This window comes from Procambarus clarkii, chromosome 16 (assembly GCF_040958095.1).
Source record: "Procambarus clarkii isolate CNS0578487 chromosome 16, FALCON_Pclarkii_2.0, whole genome shotgun sequence".
NCBI lineage: Eukaryota > Metazoa > Arthropoda > Malacostraca > Decapoda > Cambaridae > Procambarus > Procambarus clarkii.
Window position 1 is genome coordinate 22742408 of NC_091165.1, and position 22506 is coordinate 22764913.

At 42.7% G+C, this 22506-nt stretch overlaps 1 protein-coding gene across 1 annotated transcript in view; it reads left to right on the top strand.

The window, feature by feature from the left end:
• Window positions 1–15064, top strand: part of LOC138365287 (coagulation factor V-like) — a 31543-nt gene extending 16479 nt beyond the window's left edge. The window contains exon 2 of the mRNA XM_069325568.1: window positions 14637–15064. Within this exon, the coding sequence (XP_069181669.1) occupies window positions 14637–15064 (428 nt within the window). The remainder of the gene's footprint in view (window positions 1–14636) is intronic.
• Window positions 15065–22506: the final 7442 nt, after the last annotated feature.

The window sequence follows — 22506 nt, forward strand, 5'->3', positions numbered from 1 at the left end:
CGCCCCATATGAGCGACGTCCGGCGATTCCTGGCGGTAGAAGAACACATTTGAACAATGGGTGGTTTCCCCCCCTCATTAACCCCCCCTTACCCCCCTCCCCTCTCCCTACTCTTTCCCTCACCAAATGGGGGGAAAGGGGGGGTTATTAAACCAACCCCGAGGTGAATAACTAGGAAACTCACCCTTGGGTACTCGTTTCTTAAGGTCTTGTGTTGTTCATTAACCTGCGTCACTGAAACAATGGGTAATAGGATTAATGAAAATGACGCCGGCCATTGATGGGTCAAATTAAAATTGGTCTCCATCGGGGTGCATTGTACATGGTCCTTGTGGCGTGGTGGAGTAGGGGCGAGAGTGGTGGGTGTGTCCTGCCGTGTGTGTGTGTGTGTGTGTGTGTGTGTGTGTGTGTGTGTGTGTGTGTGTTTGTCCGCTATACAGCTGTGATCGAGGCTGTTTATATATGGTCTGACTTGCTAACAGGTGAAGCTTTCCTTCTTATATATATTTCCTCTTTATCGCACGCTCTACTGCCTGTTATAAACTGTCTAATATATATATATATATATATATATATATATATATATATATATATATATATATATATATATATATATATATATATATATACATATATATATATATATATATATATATATACATATATATATATATATAATATATATATAATATATATATATATATATATATATATATATATATATATATATATATATATATATATATATATATATATATATATATATATATATATATATGTCGTACCTAGTAGCCAGAACGCACTTCTCAGCCTACTATGCAGGGCCCGATTTGCCTAATAAGCCAAGTTTTCCTGAATTAATATATTTTCTCTAATTTTTTTCTTATGAAATGATAAAACTACCCATTTTATTATGTATGAGGTCAATTTTTTTTTATTGGAGTTAAAATTAACGTAGATATATGACCGAACCTAACCAACCCTACCTAACCTAACCTAACCTATCTTTATAGGTTAGGTTAGGTTAGGTAGCCTAAAAAGTTAGGTTAGGTTAGGTAGGTTAGGTAGTCGAAAAACAATTAATTCATGAAAACTTGGCTTATTAGGCAAATCAGGCCTTGCATAGTAGGCTGAGAAGTGCGTTCTGGCTACTAGGTACGACATATATATATATATATATATATATGTCGTACCTAATAGCCAGAACGCACTTCTCAGCCTACTATTCAAGGCCCGATTTGCCTAATAAGCCAAGTTTTCATGAATTAATGTTTTTTCGTCTACCTAACCTACCTAACCTAACCTAACCTAGCTTTTTTTGGCTACCTAGCCTAACCTTACCTATAAATATAGGTTAGGTTAGGTTAGGTAGGGTTGGTTAGGTTCGGTCAAATATCTACGTTAATTTTAACTCCAATAAAAAAAAATTGACCTCATACATAGAGAAAAGGGTTGCTTTATAATTTCATAAGAAAAAAATTATAGTAAATATATTAATTCAGGAAAACTTGGCTTATTAGGCAAATCGGGCCTTGAATAGTAGGCTGAAAAGTGAGTTCTGGCTACTAGGTACGACATATATATATATATATATATATATATATATATATATATATATATATATATATATATATATATATATATAATATATTTTTTTTTTTCACATGTCTCAAAAAAAAGTGTCCCGAATGAGCAAGGTGCAAAAAAGGGGACTTTTGAAGGACTGCAAAGCATTATCATGCCTCACCTAGTGAGCCGCTTTTGTATAGGACTTCATTCAACATAAAAAAAGATAACTATGAGCAGAAAAGAACTGAGCAATAGCACAGTGATAACAATAGCACCTAAAAAGGGATATTCGTATATTTCTAAAGCTAGGGGTCTTTATTTCTTTTTTTTTAATCGCTCAAACTATACACAAGTTCTTATTATACGTTGGGCAAATCCGTGTTTATATATATATATATATATATATATATATATATATATATATATATATATATATATATATTATTAAATATGACCGAAAAAGTAAGATTAATAATTCTAACACGAATTTTCTCAATCTTTCGTACATTACGCTTCACTGTTGGAGGTAAATCAAAAATCACTTCTCCAAAATTCATTTTTATTTCTAGTCTGACGCGACACGGGCGCGTTTAGTAAAACTTATTACATTTTCAAAGACTTCACAAATACACAACTGATTAGAACTTACGTATCTCTGCTATTATATCTACATTTGAGTGAGGTGGGAGGGATGATGTGGCATATAGTGATGTGGCATTAACACAAGACAGAACATGAGGGGATATTAATAGGGTATTAAAAGTATCAACACAAGACAGAACAGAAACAATGGGTATTGAATAGAAGTGTTTGTAGAAAGCCTATTGGTCCATATTTCTTGATGCTTCTATATTGGAGCGGAGTCTTGAGGTGGGTAGAATATAGTTGTGCAATAATTGGCTGTTGATTGCTGGTGTTGACTTCTTGATGTGTAGTGCCTCGCAAACGTCAAGCCGCCTGCTATCGCTGTATCTATCGATGATTTCTGTGTTGTTTACTAGGATTTCTCTGGCGATGGTTTGGTTATGGGAAGAGATTATATGTTCCTTAATGGAGCCCTGTTGCTTATGCATCGTTAAACGCCTAGAAAGAGATGTTGTTGTCTTGCCTATATACTGGGTTTTTTGGAGCTTACAGTCCCCAAGTGGGCATTTGAAGGCATAGACGACGTTAGTCTCTTTTAAAGCGTTCTGTTTTGTGTCTGGAGAGTTTCTCATGAGTAGGCTGGCCGTTTTTCTGGTTTTATAGTAAATCGTCAGTTGTATCCTCTGATTTTTGTCTGTAGGGATAACGTTTCTATTAACAATATCTTTCAGGACCCTTTCCTCCGTTTTATGAGCTGTGGAAAAGAAGTTCCTGTAAAATAGTCTAATAGGGGGTATAGGTGTTGTGTTAGTTGTCTCTTCAGAGGTTGCATGGCTTTTCACTTTCCTTCTTATGATGTCTTCGATGAAACCATTGGAGAAGCCGTTATTGACTAGAACCTGCCTTACCCTACAGAGTTCTTCGTCGACTTGCTTCCATTCTGAGCTGTGGCTGAGAGCACGGTCGACATATGCGTTAACAACACTCCTCTTGTACCTGTCAGGGCAGTCGCTGTTGGCATTTAGGCACATTCCTATGTTTGTTTCCTTAGTGTAGACTGCAGTGTGGAAACCTCCGCCCTTTTCCATGACTGTTACATCTAGAAAAGGCAGCTTCCCATCCTTGCTTGGGGACAACTTGGGGACTGTAAGCTCCAAAAAACCCAGTATATAGGCAAGACAACAACATCTCTTTCTAGGCGTTTAACGATGCATAAGCAACAGGGCTCCATTAAGGAACATATAATCTCTTCCCATAACCAAACCATCGCCAGAGAAATCCTAGTAAACAACACAGAAATCATCGATAGATACAGCGATAGCAGGCGGCTTGACGTTTGCGAGGCACTACACATCAAGAAGTCAACACCAGCAATCAACAGCCAATTATTGCACAACTATATTCTACCCACCTCAAGACTCCGCTCCAATATAGAAGCATCAAGAAATATGGACCAATAGGCTTTCTACAAACACTTCTATTCAATACCCATTGTTTCTGTTCTGTCTTGTGTTGATACTTTTAATACCCTATTAATATCCCCTCATGTTCTGTCTTGTGTTAATGCCACATCACTATATGCCACATCATCCCTCCCACCTCACTCAAATGTAGATATAATAGCAGAGATACGTAAGTTCTAATCAGTTGTGTATTTGTGAAGTCTTTGAAAATGTAATAAGTTTTACGAAACGCGCCCGTGTCGCGTCAGACTAGAAATAAAAATGAATTTTGGAGAAGTGATTTTTGATTTACCTCCAACAGTGAAGCGTAATGTACGAAAGATTGAGAAAATTCGTGTTAGAATTATTAATCTTACTTTTTCGGTCATATTTAATAATATATGTCTACAGGAAAGACTGCTACCAAAATATACTAATATATATATATATATATATATATATATATATATATATATATATATATATATATATATATATATATATATATATATATATATATATATATATATGAGTCCACCTGTGCTTTCAACTTATGTTTTCCCTTAGTTAATACATTACCACGTTATAAATGCCTCCGAAAATCTCTAATATTGCGATCATATCTACTCGAGTTTTGAGTTAAACTCTCTTTTCCGATCGTTATGTCGGTTACAAGCAGGTGCTTGTAACTAGGACTAGCTTTACAGAACTTGACATAGTCATAGGACTGGCTTTACATACCTTTACATAGTCATAGGACTGGCTTTACATACCTTTATATAGTCATAGGACTGGCTTTACATAGCTTTACATAGTCATAGGACTGGCTTTACATACCTTTACAGAGTCACAGGACTGGCTTTACATACCTTTACATGGTCATAGGACTGGCTTCTCATTTCTTTACAGAGTCATAGGACTGGCTTTACATACCTTTACATAGTCATAGAGCTGCCATTATATAGTCTTTATATTCAGTCATGAAACTTTGTCTTTAATTTAGTTTAATAAATCCTTATACCCTCGGCATTATCTCCAATAACGGCTATTTTCAAAGTAACGAAGAATAGGACTTAGAGAACGCACGAACGGAGAAGCAGCGAGGTGGTCTGTATTTGTAAACATTTGCGTTAATTGCTCGAGGAATTGGCTGTTAAGAATCGCAGAAGATTGCCGGGTGCAATTTCCTCGAACTAGTTCTGGACACTTGAGTGTCCAGTGAGCCAAGGGGGATGGTTACTGTGGAGATATCTTGAAGGGGGGGATGGGGGGGATGGGGGGGTCGGGTTTCTTTCTCTCTTCTTCCATCTCTTCATATTTCCTTCTCTCTCTCTACACACACACACACACACACACACACACACACACACACACACACACACACACACACACACACACACACACACACACACACACCTGTACACCTGTTGATTGACGGTTGAGAGGCGTGACCAAAGAGCCAGAGCTCAACCCCCGCAAGCACAACTAGGTGAGTACAACTCGGTGAGTACACACATTGACGGTTGAGAGGCGGGACCAAAGAGCCAGAGCTCAACCCCCGCAAGCACAATTAGGTAAGTACAATTAGGTAAGTACACACACACACACACACACACACACACACACACACACACACACACACACACACACACACACACACACACACACACACACACACACACACACACACACACACACATTGCATTAGACAACCAACGGTTCACACTGCCTGAAGTTCTTGAATGCTTTCTTTAAGACTTGGAGTAGCACTTAAGAGTATTAGAGATGCTGCCAAATAATAGATCTGTAATGTTAATTTCTGGTCTATGAAATAGTCTCAGTTTGCCACCATTCCAATCTCAACTCTTCCCCCTCGACTCTCTTCCCTCCCCTTCTCCCTCACTCTTTTCCCCTTTCGCCCCCCCCCCACCTCATCCCCTCTCCCTACTCTAGTAAGCTTGGCCAAGCCCAGCTACAACACGCCAGAAACCACAGGTTACTCTGCCAGTAACTCTCACCTTCATGTCTCTTGGTACCGTCTGAGGCCAAATCTAACCGCCCCGTGTAACATACGATACGTTCTTCTTTATTTTGCCCTCAGATCCACTTTCTTACATGTTAAGAGATTGGCGGAGGCTGCGAATGGGGGAGGGGGGGAGGAGAGGTAAGGGGAGATGGGGGGTAAGAGGTAAGAGAAGTATGCGGGTAGGGAAAGGGAGAATTGGGCATGGAAGGAAAGAAATAGGAGGGTGGAAAGGGAGGATGAGGGAAGGAGGGAGGCGGGCAGGGAAGGGGGAGGTACTGAAGTACCCATATACGGGTCTTAGGTTTCCCATTGACTACATCTAAGCTCTTGGCCCCCATCCCTGTGAGGGGGATGATGGCGTCTCATCTTTCTAGCATTGGGACGTGTAAATTTTCAATCGTGTTCCACAATTATCTTGGCTTGTAGTTTGATGTTTAGTGCTCAGACACCTGAACATTCAGCCACTAAACATTAGACTATAAAAGCAAGTCACAAGGGTGTGAAACACAACTGAAACTTTAGAAAACCGGCGGCTAGAAAAGTTGCTGTGAGACCTCACGCCAGCACAGATTGGGGCCCAAGAGCTTATATATACTCAGTGCACACCAAGACTAGCAGTATAGCATTCCTAGATGAGATATTGACCAGGCACTACCACACGCCATCTTTAAAAAAAAAATAATAATGAAATTGACCCCTTAAACTATAACATCAACATATTTATCTACACAAACATCTGAGAGTGTGTGGTTGAATACTCCACAGTATTCAACTATTGGCATCCAAATATGCTGAAATATATATATGCAAATAACCACACCCCCCCCCCCCCCACACACACACACACACATTCTAATGTGTGTGTCACACACACATTCTAATAGAATTCTACGATCAGGTGACAAAGATTAGGCAAGAAAGAGAAGGATGGGTGGACTGTATTTTTTTGGACAGTCGGAAGGCCTTTGACACAGTACCCCATAAAAAGCTGATACATAAGCTGGAGAAACAGGCAGGAGTAACTGGTAGGGTGCTCCAGTGGATAAGGTAGTACCTAAGCAATAGGAAGCAGAGAGTTACAGTGAGGGGTGAGACCTCAGATTGGCGTGAAGTCAATACATTCACACAGGACTCTGTACTCGGATCTATCTTGTTTCTGATATACGTAAATGATCTCCCAGAGGGTATAGACTCATTCCTCTCAATTTTTGCCGACGACGCCAAAATTAGGAGAAGGATTAAGACAGAGGAGGACAGCTTGAGGCTTCAAGAAGACCTAGAGAAGCTGAAGGAATGGTCGAACAAATGGTTGTTAGAGTTTAACCCAAACAAATATAATGTAATGAAGATAGGTGTAGGGAGCAGGAGACCAGATACAAGGTATCATTTGGGAGATAAAATACTTCAAGAGTCAGAGAGAGAGAAAGACCTGGGGATTGATATCACGCCAGACATGTCCCCTGAAGCCCATATCAAGAGGATAACATCAGCGGCATATTCCAGGTTAGCTAACATAAAAATGACCTTTAGAAATTTGTGTAAGGAATCTTTCAGAACTTTGTATACCACATATGTCAGATCAATCCTGGAGTATGCGGTTCCAGCATGGAGTCCATATCTGGTCAAGCATAAGACTAAACTGGAAAAAGTTCAAAGGTTTGCCACCAGACTAGTACCCGAGTTGAGAGGTATGAGCGTGTGCGCGCGCCTACTAGGTTAACCACTGACCAGCCCCCAGGAGGCAGCCTATAGCAGCTCTCTAACTCCCAGGTACCTATTGACTGCAAGAGACGAGGCAACATTGCCAATTTATTTCTGCCCACGGCAAGGATTTCAACCTGTGTTCTACGATTATGAATAAAGGTAGTTCACCACTAGACCACGAGGACCTGACTACCCCCCTCCCCCCTCTCTCTCTCACTCTCTCTCTCTCTCTCTCTCTCTCTCTCTCTCTCTCTCTCTCTCTCTCTCTCTCTCTCTCTCTCTCTCTCTCTCTCTCTCTCTCTCTCTCTCTCTCTTTCTCTCTCTCTCTCTCTCTCTCTCTCTCTCTCTCTCTCTCTCTCTCTCTCTCTCTCTCTCTCTCTCTCTCTCTCTCTCTCTCTCTCTCTCTCTCTCTCTTTCTCTCTCTCTCTCTCTCTCTCTCTCTCTCTCTCTCTCTCTCTCTCTCTCTCTCTCTCTCTCTCTCTCTCTCTCTCTCTCTCTCTCTCTCTGGAGATGAAATTTTAAATAAACACTTAGAATGCAAGAAAGGTTTATGTCATGAATAACGGATGTTAGGAGAACGTGAGTGTTCTTACTATTCGTGCCTGCAGGATTGAGCTATTAGCTCTTGGACCCCGCCTTTCTAACCGTAGGTTCTGTAATGTACTGATTAACGACGTAATTTTCTCTATCATATCTACTTCAGATATTTCTCTCTATAACACAAGCACATCCCCAGGATGCAGCCCGTACCACCAGACTAACTTCCAGGTAATTAAACCTGGGCCATATTTCGGCTAATTGGTCCTGGTGTACAGATTCCTATAAGCCTATTGGGCTCTATCGTACCTTCATTTGAAACTGTGTGTGGAGTCTGCCTCCACCACTCACTGTCATATGCTTTCTACTCTAACAATGAAAAATTCTTTCCGTTGTCGCTGTGGCTCATTTGGGTACTCAGTTTCCACCTGAGTACCCTTGTGCGAGTACCATCCGTGCTAAATAGTCTCTTTATCAACCTTTCAAGAATTTTGGATGTGGTAATCATGTCTCCAAGCCACGTAAGTTCAATTCATATAGCCTTTCCTCGTATAGTGGCATACCTTTGAACCTTCAACAACTTCGTTTTGTGCTTGAGTAGATACAAACTCCACGCTTCAGTTGCATACTCTCAGATTTGGTCTGACATACGTGGTATACAAGGTTCTCAGTGATTCCTTACACAAATTTCTAAAGGGCAGTTCTTATGTTAGCCAGCCTCGCATACGCCAACGTGTGATATATAAACCTCTAGATCCTTTTTTTTTGTCAGTTTCATAATTTCATCTCCCATGTTATATCTTGTGTCAGGCCTCCTGCTCCCTTCTCTCAAGTTCATTACATTACATTTACTCGAGTTAAACTCTTGCAGCCTTATTTGGACCATTCTTTTAGTTTGTCAGTTCATCTGCAGTTTCAATCGGCAGATATTGAGCGGAATGATTTTGTGTGGATGTGGCTTTTTTGCTTGCGTGAATGTGTCTGCTTGCGTGAGTGTGTCTGCTTGCGTGAGTGTGTGCGTGTGTCCCTACTAGAGTGTGTGTGTGTGTGTGTGTGTGTGTGTGTGTGTGTGTGTGTGTGTGTGTGTGTGTGTGTGTGTGTGTGTGTGTGTGTGTGTGTGTGTGCCTGCCTGCAGGTCTGTCTCTCCATCCCCCCCCCCCCTCCCTTCGTCGCCTCTCTCTCTCTCTCTCTCTCTCTCTCTCTCTCTCTCTCTCTCTCTCTCTCTCTCTCTCTCTCTGTCTCTCTCTCTCTCTCTCTCTCTCTCTCTCTCTCTCTCTCTCTCTCTCTCTCTCTCTCTCTCTCTCTCTCTCTCTCTCTCTCTCTCTACTTCTGAAAATGGTCTCCTAAGGAGAGAAATTAATGTTTTAATTATCCCTCATTTCCTCCTCGCCTGGACAACGGCAGCAGGAGAAAGGATTCAATCGAAACTTTTACAATTAGCAGGACACTAGCGCCCAGCTGTTGGTCGGAACTTGAGCAGCGGCGCATCGGCCAAAATTACCACGATCGCTTACTGCTTCCTGTGGTGCTAGTCCCCTCCGTCCACCCACCCCCTTCTGCTAGACTCCAGGCCTCGACAACGACTGAAGTTTCTGTATTTATTTCAGAATTTTTGTATTAATTAAATCGCTGATGTGAGAGGCTTTTGTTTGGTCTTGTTTGTGCTGTGTTGTGTTGTGTGTGTGTGTGTGTGTGTGTGTGTGTGTGTGTGTGTGTGTGTGTGTGTGTGTGTGTGTGTGTGTGTGTGTGTGTGTGTGTGTGTGTGTGTGTACTCACCTAGTTGTGCTTGCGGGGGTTGAGCTCTGGCTCTTTGGTCCCGTCTCTCAACCGTCAATCGACAGGTGTACAGATTCCTGAGCCTATGTGCTTGTAAAGATCTCCTGGAACCTTTTGTTGAGTTCTTCACACACCTCTTTGTCATTCTGTGTGTGTGTGTGTGTGTGTGTGTGTGTGTGTGTGTGTGTGTGTGTGTGTGTGTGTGTGTGTGTGTGACCCTTCCCTTTGGGGTACTTTTTTAACCCCAGGGAAGCACCAGCCCGTCTTCCTAAGGTTTTTCCCCCCCAACGTCAAGAAAAAGGTCAGTTTAAAGTGTCCTTTCCTAACCTACCAGAGGACCCACAACAGAAAACGGAACAGTGCGTCACTTTCGCGAGCCGCTGCCATTTTCTAGTACGACAATTTTTTGGAGGCTTTAAGTAACGCGTACGATCGTTACCAGTCGTATTGGACAGGTTGGAGGGAAGAGTGTCGTTCTTTACCCTAGGGAAGAGTGTCATTCTTTACCCTAGGGAAGAGTGTCATTCTTTAGGTAAAGCCAGAGCATGAGTCGTGCTAGGGTGATACAGAACTGAGTGGTCTGACACCAGCCTCACTCTTCCCATAGAGTTGGTCTGACACCTGTTTCAGGCTATCTTCTCTCTGTCCTCCATTCTCTACTGTTCCCTCTCTTCTCTCTCCTCCTCCACCTCCTTCCCCCCCTCTTCCCCCCCCCCCCTCGGGCCCTCTACCTGCTCGTGGAGGTGAACAAAGAGGTACTTGGCCACATAAAGTACCACCTGACCACGTGATATCACACACTTGCTTAAGATCATATCCTGGTGTGGGATCAGATCCTCTTAGTCTCTCTCTCTCTCTCTCTCTTGATCCTTCTGGTAGGCAATAAGGGGCTTCAAATCCATCACCCCCTCCCCATCTCTGTGTCTACCTCGATTGATATCCTCGTGGTTGGCTATCATGTGTTGCTGCTATCCTCGGCACAAATCGTCAGGGGTGTTTCATGCTCTCATCGTGTTTATCTATATCGAAGGTTTTTTTGTTTCGTTTGTTTTCACCTATTGGTATTTCGCCTGTTTGTGTCTGCAGGATGGAGCCTTATCTCTTAGACCCCGCCTCTTTGTGTCTGCAGGATGCAGCCTTATCTCTTAGACCCCGCCTCTTTGTGTCTGCAGGATGGAGCCTTATCTCTTAGACCCCGCCTCTTGTAGTCGACGGGTCTCTAAAGCAATCATCACTGGCCTGTTCCACCCCTGTCATATCTGATTTTAAAAGTGTGAATGTAGTTTGCTTCTACAATCTGTTCATTTAGTTCATTTCATTTTTCCCACTAACCTTAAGTTACATGAAAACATCTTAACTTCTCTATGACTTGTCTGAGTCTTTAGCTTCCACTCGTGCCTCTATGTTCTATTGGCATTATATACCATATACATATATATATACATATATACATATACATATACATATATATACTATACAAACATTGACAAATAGGGGGTAGAAATAGCCTAAGCTACTCTACCCCTTTGAGATGTATTTCTTTCTTAACTCAATAAACATACTTGAACTTGAACTTCACAAATAAGACTCAGTTCAGCAGATAGGTCATTTACTTATATGAGAGATAGGATTAGTCCAGCACTAATCCTTAAGTTACTCCACTTGTTGCTGTTCCCCAGTCCGACTTCTCACCCCCTGACTGTTACTTTCTGGCTCCGGCCTGTTAGGTAGTTCCTTCCCGCCAAACACACACCGAAACTACGACGTTGGTACAACGTTCGAACAAGCTTTAACACCTCCTAACCAGTTATAACAACCAATATAGCAAGGTGTTACAACGTTCTAATACGTCATAAACACGTTAAGCCAAGATGTAACAACTTTATTACAAGTTGTAACAACTTTATTACAAGTTGTAACAAGCGGAAAATAGAGACAGTTTCGGTTTGTTTCCAGGGTTATCCGTATTGGCGCTTCTCCACTCACTCCAGACCGCATCTTAGGTTTGAATAGCAATTAATCTCTCGCGAGGTATCATGTCAAAGGCTTTTTTGGCAGTACAGAAATACGCAATCTGCCCCCATCCTTCCCTGTCTTATTCTGACTACTATGTCATCTTCTTGAGATGAGGTTATTTGTTTTCGGGGCTTAGTGTCCACGCGGCCCGGTCCTCGACCAGGCCTCCACCCCCAGGAAGCAGCCCGTAGCAGCTGCCTAACTCCCAGGTACCTATTTACTGCTAGGTAACAGGGGCATCAGGGTCAGAGAAACATTTTGCCCATTTGTCTCCGCCTCCACCGGGGATCGAACCCGGTACCTCAGGACTACGAATCCGAAGCGCTGTCCACCCAGCTGTCAGGCGCCCTCACGGAACTGCAGTAGGTTCGTTAGGCATGATTTTCCTTCCTTAAAGCCATGCTAGTACTTGCTTACATGTCTAAATCTCTCCAGGTGTGTGTGTAACTAGTCTTAACCTGATTATTCTATCAAGTACTTTGCAAGGGATGCTTGTTAGTGATACTGTTCTGTAGTTAAGAAAGCAACAGCCTAGTGGACCAAACTCTCACAAGTCAAGCCTGGCCTCGGGCCGGGCTTGGGGAGTAGAAGAACTCCCAGAACCCCATCAACCAGGTATCAACCAGGTATCAAAGGCCAGGCTTGGGGAGTAGAAGATCTCCCAGAACCCCATCAACCAGGTATCAAAGGCCAGGCTTGGGGAGTAGAAGATCTCCCAGAACCCCATCAACCAGGTATCAACCAGGTATCAACCTTCTTGGTGATTGGTACCACAATTGCCTTCTTCTCCATAATGCATTCATGTAGATCTTGTAGGTAGGAAGCATTGGTATTTCGAGCCAACTCTTCGCTCTTAGGTATCTAGTGTAACGCTCTCTAGAGCTCAGTTAGGAGTTCTGTCCCTCTTACCTCGATCATGGCTTTTCAGTCTCAGTTTATTTGAGTGTTTACGAGGTCCAAAGCGAGACGTGGTCGTCCTTGACCCAAGGTGGTGGGTTGTTACTACTGTGAAGCCTTGTAGCCATATATAGGAGGCTTATGGCTACCTCAGTATGCTTGGTGAGTGGCCCCTGGAAGCTGTAGGATTGGGGGGGGGGGACTGTTATGTTCCTTTAATCTATCTGGTGAATATTTTCTCCTGCTGCTGCCTGGTAAATTCCTCCCACTCCTGCTGCTGCCTGGTAAATTCCTCCCACTCCTGCTGCTGATGCCTGGTAAATGTCTCCCACTGCTGCTACTGCCTGGTAAATTCCTCCCACTCCTGCTGCTGCCTGGTAAATTCCTCCCACTCCTGCTGCTGCCTGGTAAATTCCTCCCACTCCTGCTACAGCGTGGTAAATGTCTCCTCCTGCTGCCCTGTATATTATGGTGCCACCTGCATCTGGCACAAAACCCTATAGTGCCTCTCCCCCCCCTCTCCCTGGCACTATGCCAGATGCGTGCTTACACATATGGTCAAAGCCTTCTGCGTCTGGACCTGGCTACAAGCTACGCATTGTGTACGCAAGTGATGGAGGAGCGTAGACATTTTTTGTGTGTCATAGAGAACCTTGGAGTTAATTAGGGGGAGACTGAGAAAAATTGGGTTCCCGCCCATATAAACCCTTTTTTTCTGTTTTTTTTTTTTACTGCGGCTATTATTCATATGGATGTAATTAGCGTAAGGTCATGTCTGACCTTACACTAATTACCCAGTGTGTATTTGATCTTGTCACTCCCATGATAAGTGTGTGTGTGTGTGTGTGTGTGTGTGTGTGTGTGTGTGTGTGTGTGTGTGTGTGTGTGTGTGTGTGTGTGTGTGTGTGTGTGTGTGTGTGTGTGGAGAGGGGGGGGGGGGGGTGCTTCCAACTGTTTGTTTATTTATATTCGCATGTTTGGCACTGCTTTAGCTCTTGGATCCCTCCTTCCTCTCCACCGGTAGTCAATTGCAAAAATAAATATGCTAATTTCATTAGCATATATATATACTTTTAATGCATCTTTTGCTCACTTCATTGTCCAACTATTACGGTGAATTGAAACTTTTTTTTCCTGAGTCGTCTGTTTCTCATGTATGCGTGTACTCTCCTAGTTGCACTCTCCTAGTTGCACTCTCCTAGTTGCACTCTCCTAGTTGCACTCTCCTAGTTGCACTCTCCTAGTTGCACTCTCCTAGTTGCACTCTCCTAGTTGCACTCTCCTAGTTGCACTCTCCTAGTTGTGCTTGTAGAGTCGAGCTGCGGCTCTTAAGTCCCACCTCTCAGCCGTCATTGGTTCAATACATTGACTCATTTTCCCTAATTTGTTCTTATCATATGTATGTTTACCCCATCTACCGCCTGCTGAAGCAGAGTTGAGCTGACGTGTAAATTCCCAGCTGAACTATTCACATTCTGTAATTGAATGCGAAAACATTCAATTACAGAATGTAATTGAATGTTTTGAAACATTCAAAATGAATGTTTCAAACAAATGACAGAATTCTGTGAGAACTCCTGTCAATGGTTATCTTGAGTTATCTTGAGATGATTTCGGGGCTTTAGTGTCCCCGCGGCCCGGTCCTCGACCAGGCCTCCACCCCCAGGAAGCAGCCCGTGACAGCTGACTAACACCCAGGTACCTATTTTACTGCTAGGTAACAGGGTGTTCAGAAAATGGGTATAAATCAAAGTCGAACAGTGTCCTTAAGCCTCGTCAGGTATAGTGACGTCGACGGTACAGTGACGTCGACGGTACAGTGAAGACGGTACAGTTAAGAGTGGATACAGTGCTCTACTGAAATACAATTATCTGCCCGTTGATAACGACGCTGGTACATAATTCCAGACAAAATTTGACTTGCAAATTGTTATTAAGTTACTATGGATATATATATATATCCTTGAGGTCAATGGTCGCTTACTGGTTGGTTGAACCTGCGATGACGTCACAGATCCCAACAGTCCAATCACAATTCACAGCGGCAAAAGACGTATTTATCTGACCGTATTCTCTTACCACAGTCTCCGCTAACCCCAGTTCCACCGAACTACCACAGTTCCACCGTACTACCACAGTTCCACCGTACTACCACAGTTCCACCGTACTACCACAGTTTCACCGTACTACCACAGTTCCACCGTACTACCACAGTTTCACCGTACTACCACAGTTTCACCGTACTACCACAGTTTCACCGTACTACCACAGTTTCACCGTACTACCACAGTTTCACCGTACTACCACAGTTTCACCGTACTACCACAGTTCCACCGTACTACCACAGTTCCACCGTACTACCACAGTTTCACCGTACTACCACAGTTCCACCGTACTACCACAGTTCCACCGTACTACCACAGTTCCACCGTACTACCACAGTTCCACCGTACTACCACATACCACAAGGGGCGCCACATCAACCACCGTCCACTTACAGCCTAGTAATTAACCTTCCCTTTGCCTCCAACTGCCTGCTAACGACATTAGTCTCCCCCGATGTAGTTAACTCTAGTGTTCTTTCTGGTGCGGTCAACAGCCTGGTCCAGGCTCCGGCGTTGATGGGTATAACCTCTATGGTCGAGTCTAAGAGGGGGGGGGGGGTACATGTACATCTCCATTAACCTTGTAGTTGTTTTAATGGTGGTTGTTTGGGGTAAGGGAGGTTGAGCTTCGGCTGTTTGGTCCCACCTCTCTACCGTCAGTCAACTGGTGGAGAGGTTGCTAAGTCTATTGGGTTCTATCATATCTACATTTCTAACTGTGTTAAAAAGTCTGCCTCCACCACCACATCACTGCCTAATGTATTCCATTTCACTACTTTGATACTGAAGAAATTCTTTGTCTCTGGCTCATTTGGGTAGTATACTCCCGAGCTCCCAGGTGTGTGTCAGGTGTGAGGGGCCCCTGGACCAGGTGTGTGTGTGGTGTGAGGGCCCTGGACCAGGTGTGTGTGTGTGTCAGGTGTGAGGGCCCTGGACCAGGTGTGTGTTACGTCTGAGGGCCCTGGACCAGGTGTGTGTCAGGTCTGAGGGCCCTGGACCAGGTGTGTGTGTCAGGTGTGAGGGCCCTGGACCAGGTGTGTGTGTGGTGTGAGGGCCCTGGACCAGGTGTGTGTTAGGTCTGAGGGCCCTGGACCAGGTGTGTGTCAGGTCTGAGGGCCCTGGGCCAGGTGTGTGTGTGTTAGGTCTGAGGGGCCCTGGACCAGGTATGTATCAGGTCTGAGGGCCCTGGACCAGGTGTGTGTGTCAGGTCTGATGGCCCTGAACCAGATGTGTGTCAGGTCTGAGGGCCCTGAACCAGATGTGTGTCAGGTCTGAGGGCCCTGAACCAGATGTGTGTCAGGTCTGAGGGCCCTGAACCAGATGTGTGTCAGGTCTGAGGGCCCTGAACCAGATGTGTGTCAGGTCTGAGGGCCCTGAACCAGGTGTGTGTCAGGTCTGAGGGCCCTGAACCAGATGTGTGTCAGGTCTGAGGGCCCTGAACCAGATGTGTGTCAGGTCTGAGGGCCCTGGACCAGGTGTGTGTCAGGTCTGAGGGGCCCTGCACCAGGTGTGTGTCAGGTCTGAGGGGCCCTGAACCAGGTGTACAGGGTTGTATCAGTGGTCCCAGGTGAACAACTCCTTCACAAAAGATAAACAAAAATAATAACCACAATACTAAATACAATTCCAGAATTCTACTAAATAAATAAAAAAAAAATACATCCCACAATAAAGATATATTTTTATTTTTTGTTATTATATGGCTAAAATGAAAACTCGCAAATACAGAAACCCAAAAGTGAAACAGGTGAAATACACAACGAAGATAATCAAATAATTGTACACCCCCCCCCCTACACCCCCCCCCCTTCTTCCCCCCTCCCCCCCCCCCTTCTTCCCCCCTCCCCCCCCCCCTTACACCCCCCCCAAAAAAAATAATTGTGGATGCTAATTCCTTCACCAATTTCTGTCCAAACTCCCACTAATTCCCATGAATAAATATCGAAGTCAAATTGCTTTCTCTTCACTCACCGAACAAATTCTCGCTCAAAACATGACCTTATTTACCTCTGTGCTGTTTTGTTTGCGCGGGGTTTTTCTTGCTTTTTTGTTTTGTTTTGTTTGTTTTGTTTTCATGGTTGGTTGTTGGTTGTTGTTGTTCAGGCGTATATACCTATCAGGAGCTGATGTTCTTGTTATCGTGTGGAAATCTGTGTTGTTGTTGTTGTTGTTGTAATGTTGTTGTTCGGGGTGTGTTGTGATGTGATGTGTTGTGATACGTTGACGGCGCCAACGCTGGAGCGGCGTTGTTAATAACGAGAGGCGCTGGGGCAACGTTAGGATCATTTGGCATTCTGTATCTTAATATCTGTCTACCAATCTTTGTCTTTAACTTTATGCTCTCTCTCTCTCTCTCTCTCTCTCTCTCTCTCTCTCTCTCTCTCTCTCTCTCTCTCTCTCTCTCTCTCTCTCTCTCTCTCTCTCTCCCCTCGTGGGATGATTCCTGGATGCAGCGGTTACAAACGGGTCACTAACGCAGAAAAATATTAAAACTGAACAGAGGACCTAGCGAGGAATGGAAAGGGGGGGAGACGGAGAGGAAAAAAGGGCCTAAAAAGGGTTACTGAGAAGAACAAATGGAGGAGAGAGAGAAACTATCAGAAGAACTAATTGGTTGATATTTTGTTGGCTGGTATCATGGCTTTATATTGGGTCTTGTAAATGAACGTTGGCGTTCCTCTTGGGTTCTCACGATCCCTGAATGGGATCGAAGTGGTTGGGCGTTATTCCGTCATCCCATTCGCAAATCCCAGCTCTTTGTCCTCGTGTCCCAGTTCCTTGTCCTTATATCCCGGCTCCTTGTCCTCATATCCCAGCTCCTTGTCCTCATATCCCAGCTCCTTGTCCTCATATCCCAGCTCCTTGTCCTCATATCCCAGCTCCTTGTCCTCATATCCCAGCTCCTTGTCCTCATATCCCAGCTCCTTGTCCTCATATCCCGGCTCCTTGTCCTCATATCATGGCTCCTTGTCCTCATATCCCAGCTCCTTGTCCTCATATCCCAGCTCCTTGTCCTCATATCTCAGCTCCTTGTCCTCAAATTCCTTCCAATTGTTTTATAATCATACGGCCTTATCCTTTTTCCTCTAACCTGAGGCTAGGTTTATAATCTCGGTTAAACAGCCCACCACGAAGAAGAAAAAGAAATCTGTGTATTTTTTTCTGTGAGAACCACAAGGTGAATCCTTTAGTGGATTTAAACACGGATAGTCTTTCTTCTATCTTTAAGCTTGAGAGGAAACTACACAAGCCGGATGGTCGGGGACCCATAGTCCGACAAGAATGGAAAAGTAGAATAGGGAGGGAGGGAGGGAGGGTTGATAGAGGGACAGGAAAAGAGAAAAAAAAGAATACTGCAATGTCAAACAGCCTCAAAGACCTAGACTAAGATAGGGGAACTGTGGAAATCGTAAATAATTTGTTAATTTTTGCCCCGAGGAGCGAGTTTATTGGGCAGCGCCACTCATCCTGTGGGTGGACACACCGCCATAGTAGCATGAACTCTCCCCAATAGGAAGAAAACCCACTGGGTTGTTTATCCTGTCACTTGTACCCCAGACACAACTGGGACTTGCTTAACTGTCTCAAGTTAACAGCTCCTCAAACAGGAAGATTAACATTTGTCAATTCTTAAAATCTTACTTTATCTTGCGAGTGCAAAATGGGGGAATCTTTTTATGAACAGTATCTACATTTGACAAATAGTATTTTCCTAACTCAAACAATTTGGGGTTTATTATTCTACATATATTTCTAATGACTCTTAGATGTTCACATTCTTTCAGGTAGTGGTCAAGGCGGTGTCCGTCACTCACACCACAGATTCTGCAACTCCTCGGATCAACTGTTGTTTCCATTCCGAATCTCCATGGATATTTGTATCCAAGACGGATTCTCGCTATTACTGATTCTCTCCCGCGGCCTTCTTCTCTTCCTCGTAAAATAATGCTTGGGATTGCCAGGAAATTATGTATAGCAAATTTACAGGCTATGAAAGTCAAGGGGGAAAGATGGAACAGTAATTGTTGTGACCAATTTAGCCACTCCCCATTTCCCAATTTGTCCTACAACCCTCTCTCTCTAACCATCCTCCTCCCCGTCAACTCCCCCTCCCACCACTTCCCCCCCAACCAACCCCCCCTCTCACCCCATCCCCCCCACCCCCACCCCCAAGACCACTCACAGCCTTCTCCATCCCACAAACAAATCAAAGAGGGACTCGGATCCTCGCTTGGTCTTTTAACCTTAACAATAGACCTTAATTTTCTCTCCCATAACCCTGACAAGTGATAACTGTTGCGCGCTCTGCTCGTTAACCACAGACGAACACCTGCTTAACGAGGCGGCGAGAGAACGCTGCTCGCCCAATTAGGGAACATTATCATCAGTAACGACCCACGGGATTTTTTTTTTTTTTGTATATATATATTTTTTTCGAGGGTCAATCTTGAACTTTTAAAGTTTACTCTTTTGTCTTGCTTGCTTTTCTGCTTTATATATATATATATATATATATATATATATATATATATATATATATATATATATATATATATATATATATATATATATATATATATATATAATTACACCCCTCTGAAGATGTATTATATACGAAAGTACTTAAGGAAATTCCTGTTTCAATTCTTCCTTCGTGGTCTGACACTGTTATATATATATATATATATATATATTTATATTTTGGGAGGAGGTTTCCTCTAATACACATGTCATTAAACACAACAGCATTGTGACTATTGTACTTAAATGTAACTATTGTTAATTTACTTATGGATAATTTCGATTCTACGTAAATCCCTTCAACCATCAGGAGGGTGAAGAAACGTTAGTTTACTTCACCTTTTCATTTAATTGTTCGACGTTTCGTCAGCAATGTGACAGGAATACACTTGATTGATTGATTGATTGATTGATGAAGATTCAAGTTCAAGTTCAAGTATGTTTATTGAGATAAGCAATAAATACATCTCAAAGGGATAGAGTAGCTTAGGCTATTTCTACCCCCCTAATGAAGATTAAGTCGTCCAAGAGGTGGGTGACCACCTCTTGGGTCACTTAATCTATTCTATTTACGGTCTATTCATGGGCATGAATAGACCGTAAGTGGTAGATTTTTTTTGGAGTGAATGTGATATTTTATTTTAACTCTACTTTCCCTTCAAAACGCATAAATCTTTCGTCTTTCAGTTTGTCCAACTGACACGGATAGATTGAGGGTTCGAGACCCGTACATCCCAGGGAAATGGAACAGATATACTGTTTTTTTAGGTTTAGATTCAGCTACTCAGAATAAAAGGTTGCAAGTAGCACGGGCTATGGCGAGCCCGTAGTGGACTTACCTGGCTCAAGATCGGGGCTGTAACTAAGATATACTGAGCTTACACGATTCAATCCTACGCCTCACAAGACCCATGCCCATTCCTCCTCCTCATCCTCCCTTCCATTCTCCCTGTGAGGATTATTCAGAGTCATTTCCTACGTCGACCGTACGCCGACTGGACGCAAAGTTGATACCATCTCCACTCCCAGTCTTACGCAATCTCTTGCGTTCCTTCGCTTCCTGAGAGATCAACTTGCTTTCCTTCCCCCAGCGCTACGGAAATAGTACACATACATGCACATATGTTGCCATGTGCCAGCACTCTCGTGGGCCAGAGCACATACGAACAGAAACAAAAGTGTACATTTCTCTCTGTCTCTCTCTCTCTCTCTCTCTCACTCTCCCTTTTACTTTAGCAAATGAAGCAGGCATAAACGTAAGGAAAGATCAATATATGATAATGTCAACAGTGACCAGCTTGGGTCATTAATCACTGATCAAGAGGCCTGGGTGGGTTAAACTTCCCTTAGAGGTCAAAGGATAAGGAAGGCTGAGTCATTACGTGAGAGGGAGAGGGAGGGAGGGAGAGAGAGAGAGAGAGAGAGAGAGAGAGAGAGAGAGAGAGAGAGAGAGAGAGAGAGAGAGAGAGAGAGAGAGAGAGAGAGAGAGAGAGAGAGAGAGAGAGAGAGATGGATGATGTGGGGGGGATTAGAGGGGGGACACAAACATAGTTTCACCTTTATGCGTTATCAGTATCACGTTTCATTAATCTCTTGTTGATCCCCCTGCTCATTATTGGTGTTGTCTCTATCAATCAATCATCTGCTCTCAATTCTATTTCATTTTTTTATTAATCTGTGTCGAATTTTTAAGCTTTTTATATTTTTTCACCTTTTTTTATAACTATGAAACAATGTCTGATATTTCATATTGTGATTTTATGGGGGTTTATGATTTAATAAAATATATTTATGTAATTTAAATATTGGATGTTAGCGATTTAAATCAAATCAATCCAATCAAAACCATTTTTTTTCGTAAATGCTGTGCATTTACAATTGGGAACTTTACATACATATTAAAGTACATTTTACATATTAGTACATATATTACATAAAGTACATTACATACAAATTACAGTACATTTATTACAAAAATGCACAACAGCGGCACAGCGCGATGACATTGTCGTTGTCCGAATCACAAAGTTTATTTGTAACAACTTGCACAAAAGCATTACAGTAATGACTGGACTGAACAGTTGCTCAGCAGTGAACTATGTGTTAAATATAGCAATGTTAAATTTATAGCAGTGTTAAATTTATAGCTGTGTTATAGCATAGCAGTGTTAAATCTATAGCTGTGTTAAATCTATAGCTGTGTTATAGCATAGCAGTGTTAAATCTATAGCAGTGTTATAGCATAGCAGTGTTAAATCTATAGCTGTGTTATAGCATAGCAGTGTTAAATCTATAGCTGTGTTAAATCTATAGCTGCGTTATAGCATAGCAGTGTTAAATCTATAGCTGTGTTAAATCTATAGCTGCGTTATAGCATAGCAGTGTTAAATCTATAGCTGTGTTAAATCTATAGCTGCGTTATAGCATAGCAGTGTTAAATCTATAGCTGTGTTAAATCTATAGCTGTGTTATAGCATAGCAGTGTTAAATCTATAGCTGTGTTAAATCTATAGCTGCGTTATAGCATAGCAGTGTTAAATCTATAGCTGTGTTATAGCATAGCAGTGTTAAATCTATAGCAGTGTTATAGCATAGCAGTATTAAATCTATAGCTGTGTTAAATCTATAGCTGTGTTATAGCATAGCAGTATTAAATCTATAGCTGTGTTATAGCATAGCAGTGTTAAATCTATAGCAGTGTTATAGCATAGCAGTATTAAATCTATAGCAGTGTTATAGCATAGCAGTATTAAATCTATAGCAGTGTTAAATCTATAGCTGTGTTATAGCATAGCAGTATTAAATCTATAGCAGTGTTATAGCATAACAGTATTAAATCACACCCTTCCAGCTCTGAGACTAATCTGGTGGCTTTCCTCTGAACACTGTGAACTTTGTTCCCCTCACTGAGCTCATCTCTTGAAGGGTAATGTGTCGAAGGTTCGTTAACATTTCTAAAAGTGTATAATTCACCAACTCTTATCTCCAGATGTATTTTTTTTATCTTGTGGTCTTTTGCATCACTTTGCATGATATGGGAGTAAAAAAAAAACTTGCATGTAGTTTAGCGCCTGATGTCTTTTTAGTTTCTTCAATATCAGTATTACATTTGCCGTCTTTCAACTCCCTGGTAATTTTCTTATTTCTAGAGACGTGTCACGAATCATTACAAGTAGCTACAACAACATTCATTTTTTTTTGTATCTAAGTGTACAGGGTGAAATTCCTGTCAGGTGTCCCGTTCTTGCTTCATCTATAATTATTTCAATGGCCCCTAAATCTAGGCACTTCCCCTTTCTCCGATGGTAAGACCTCTTGGAATCTCCCG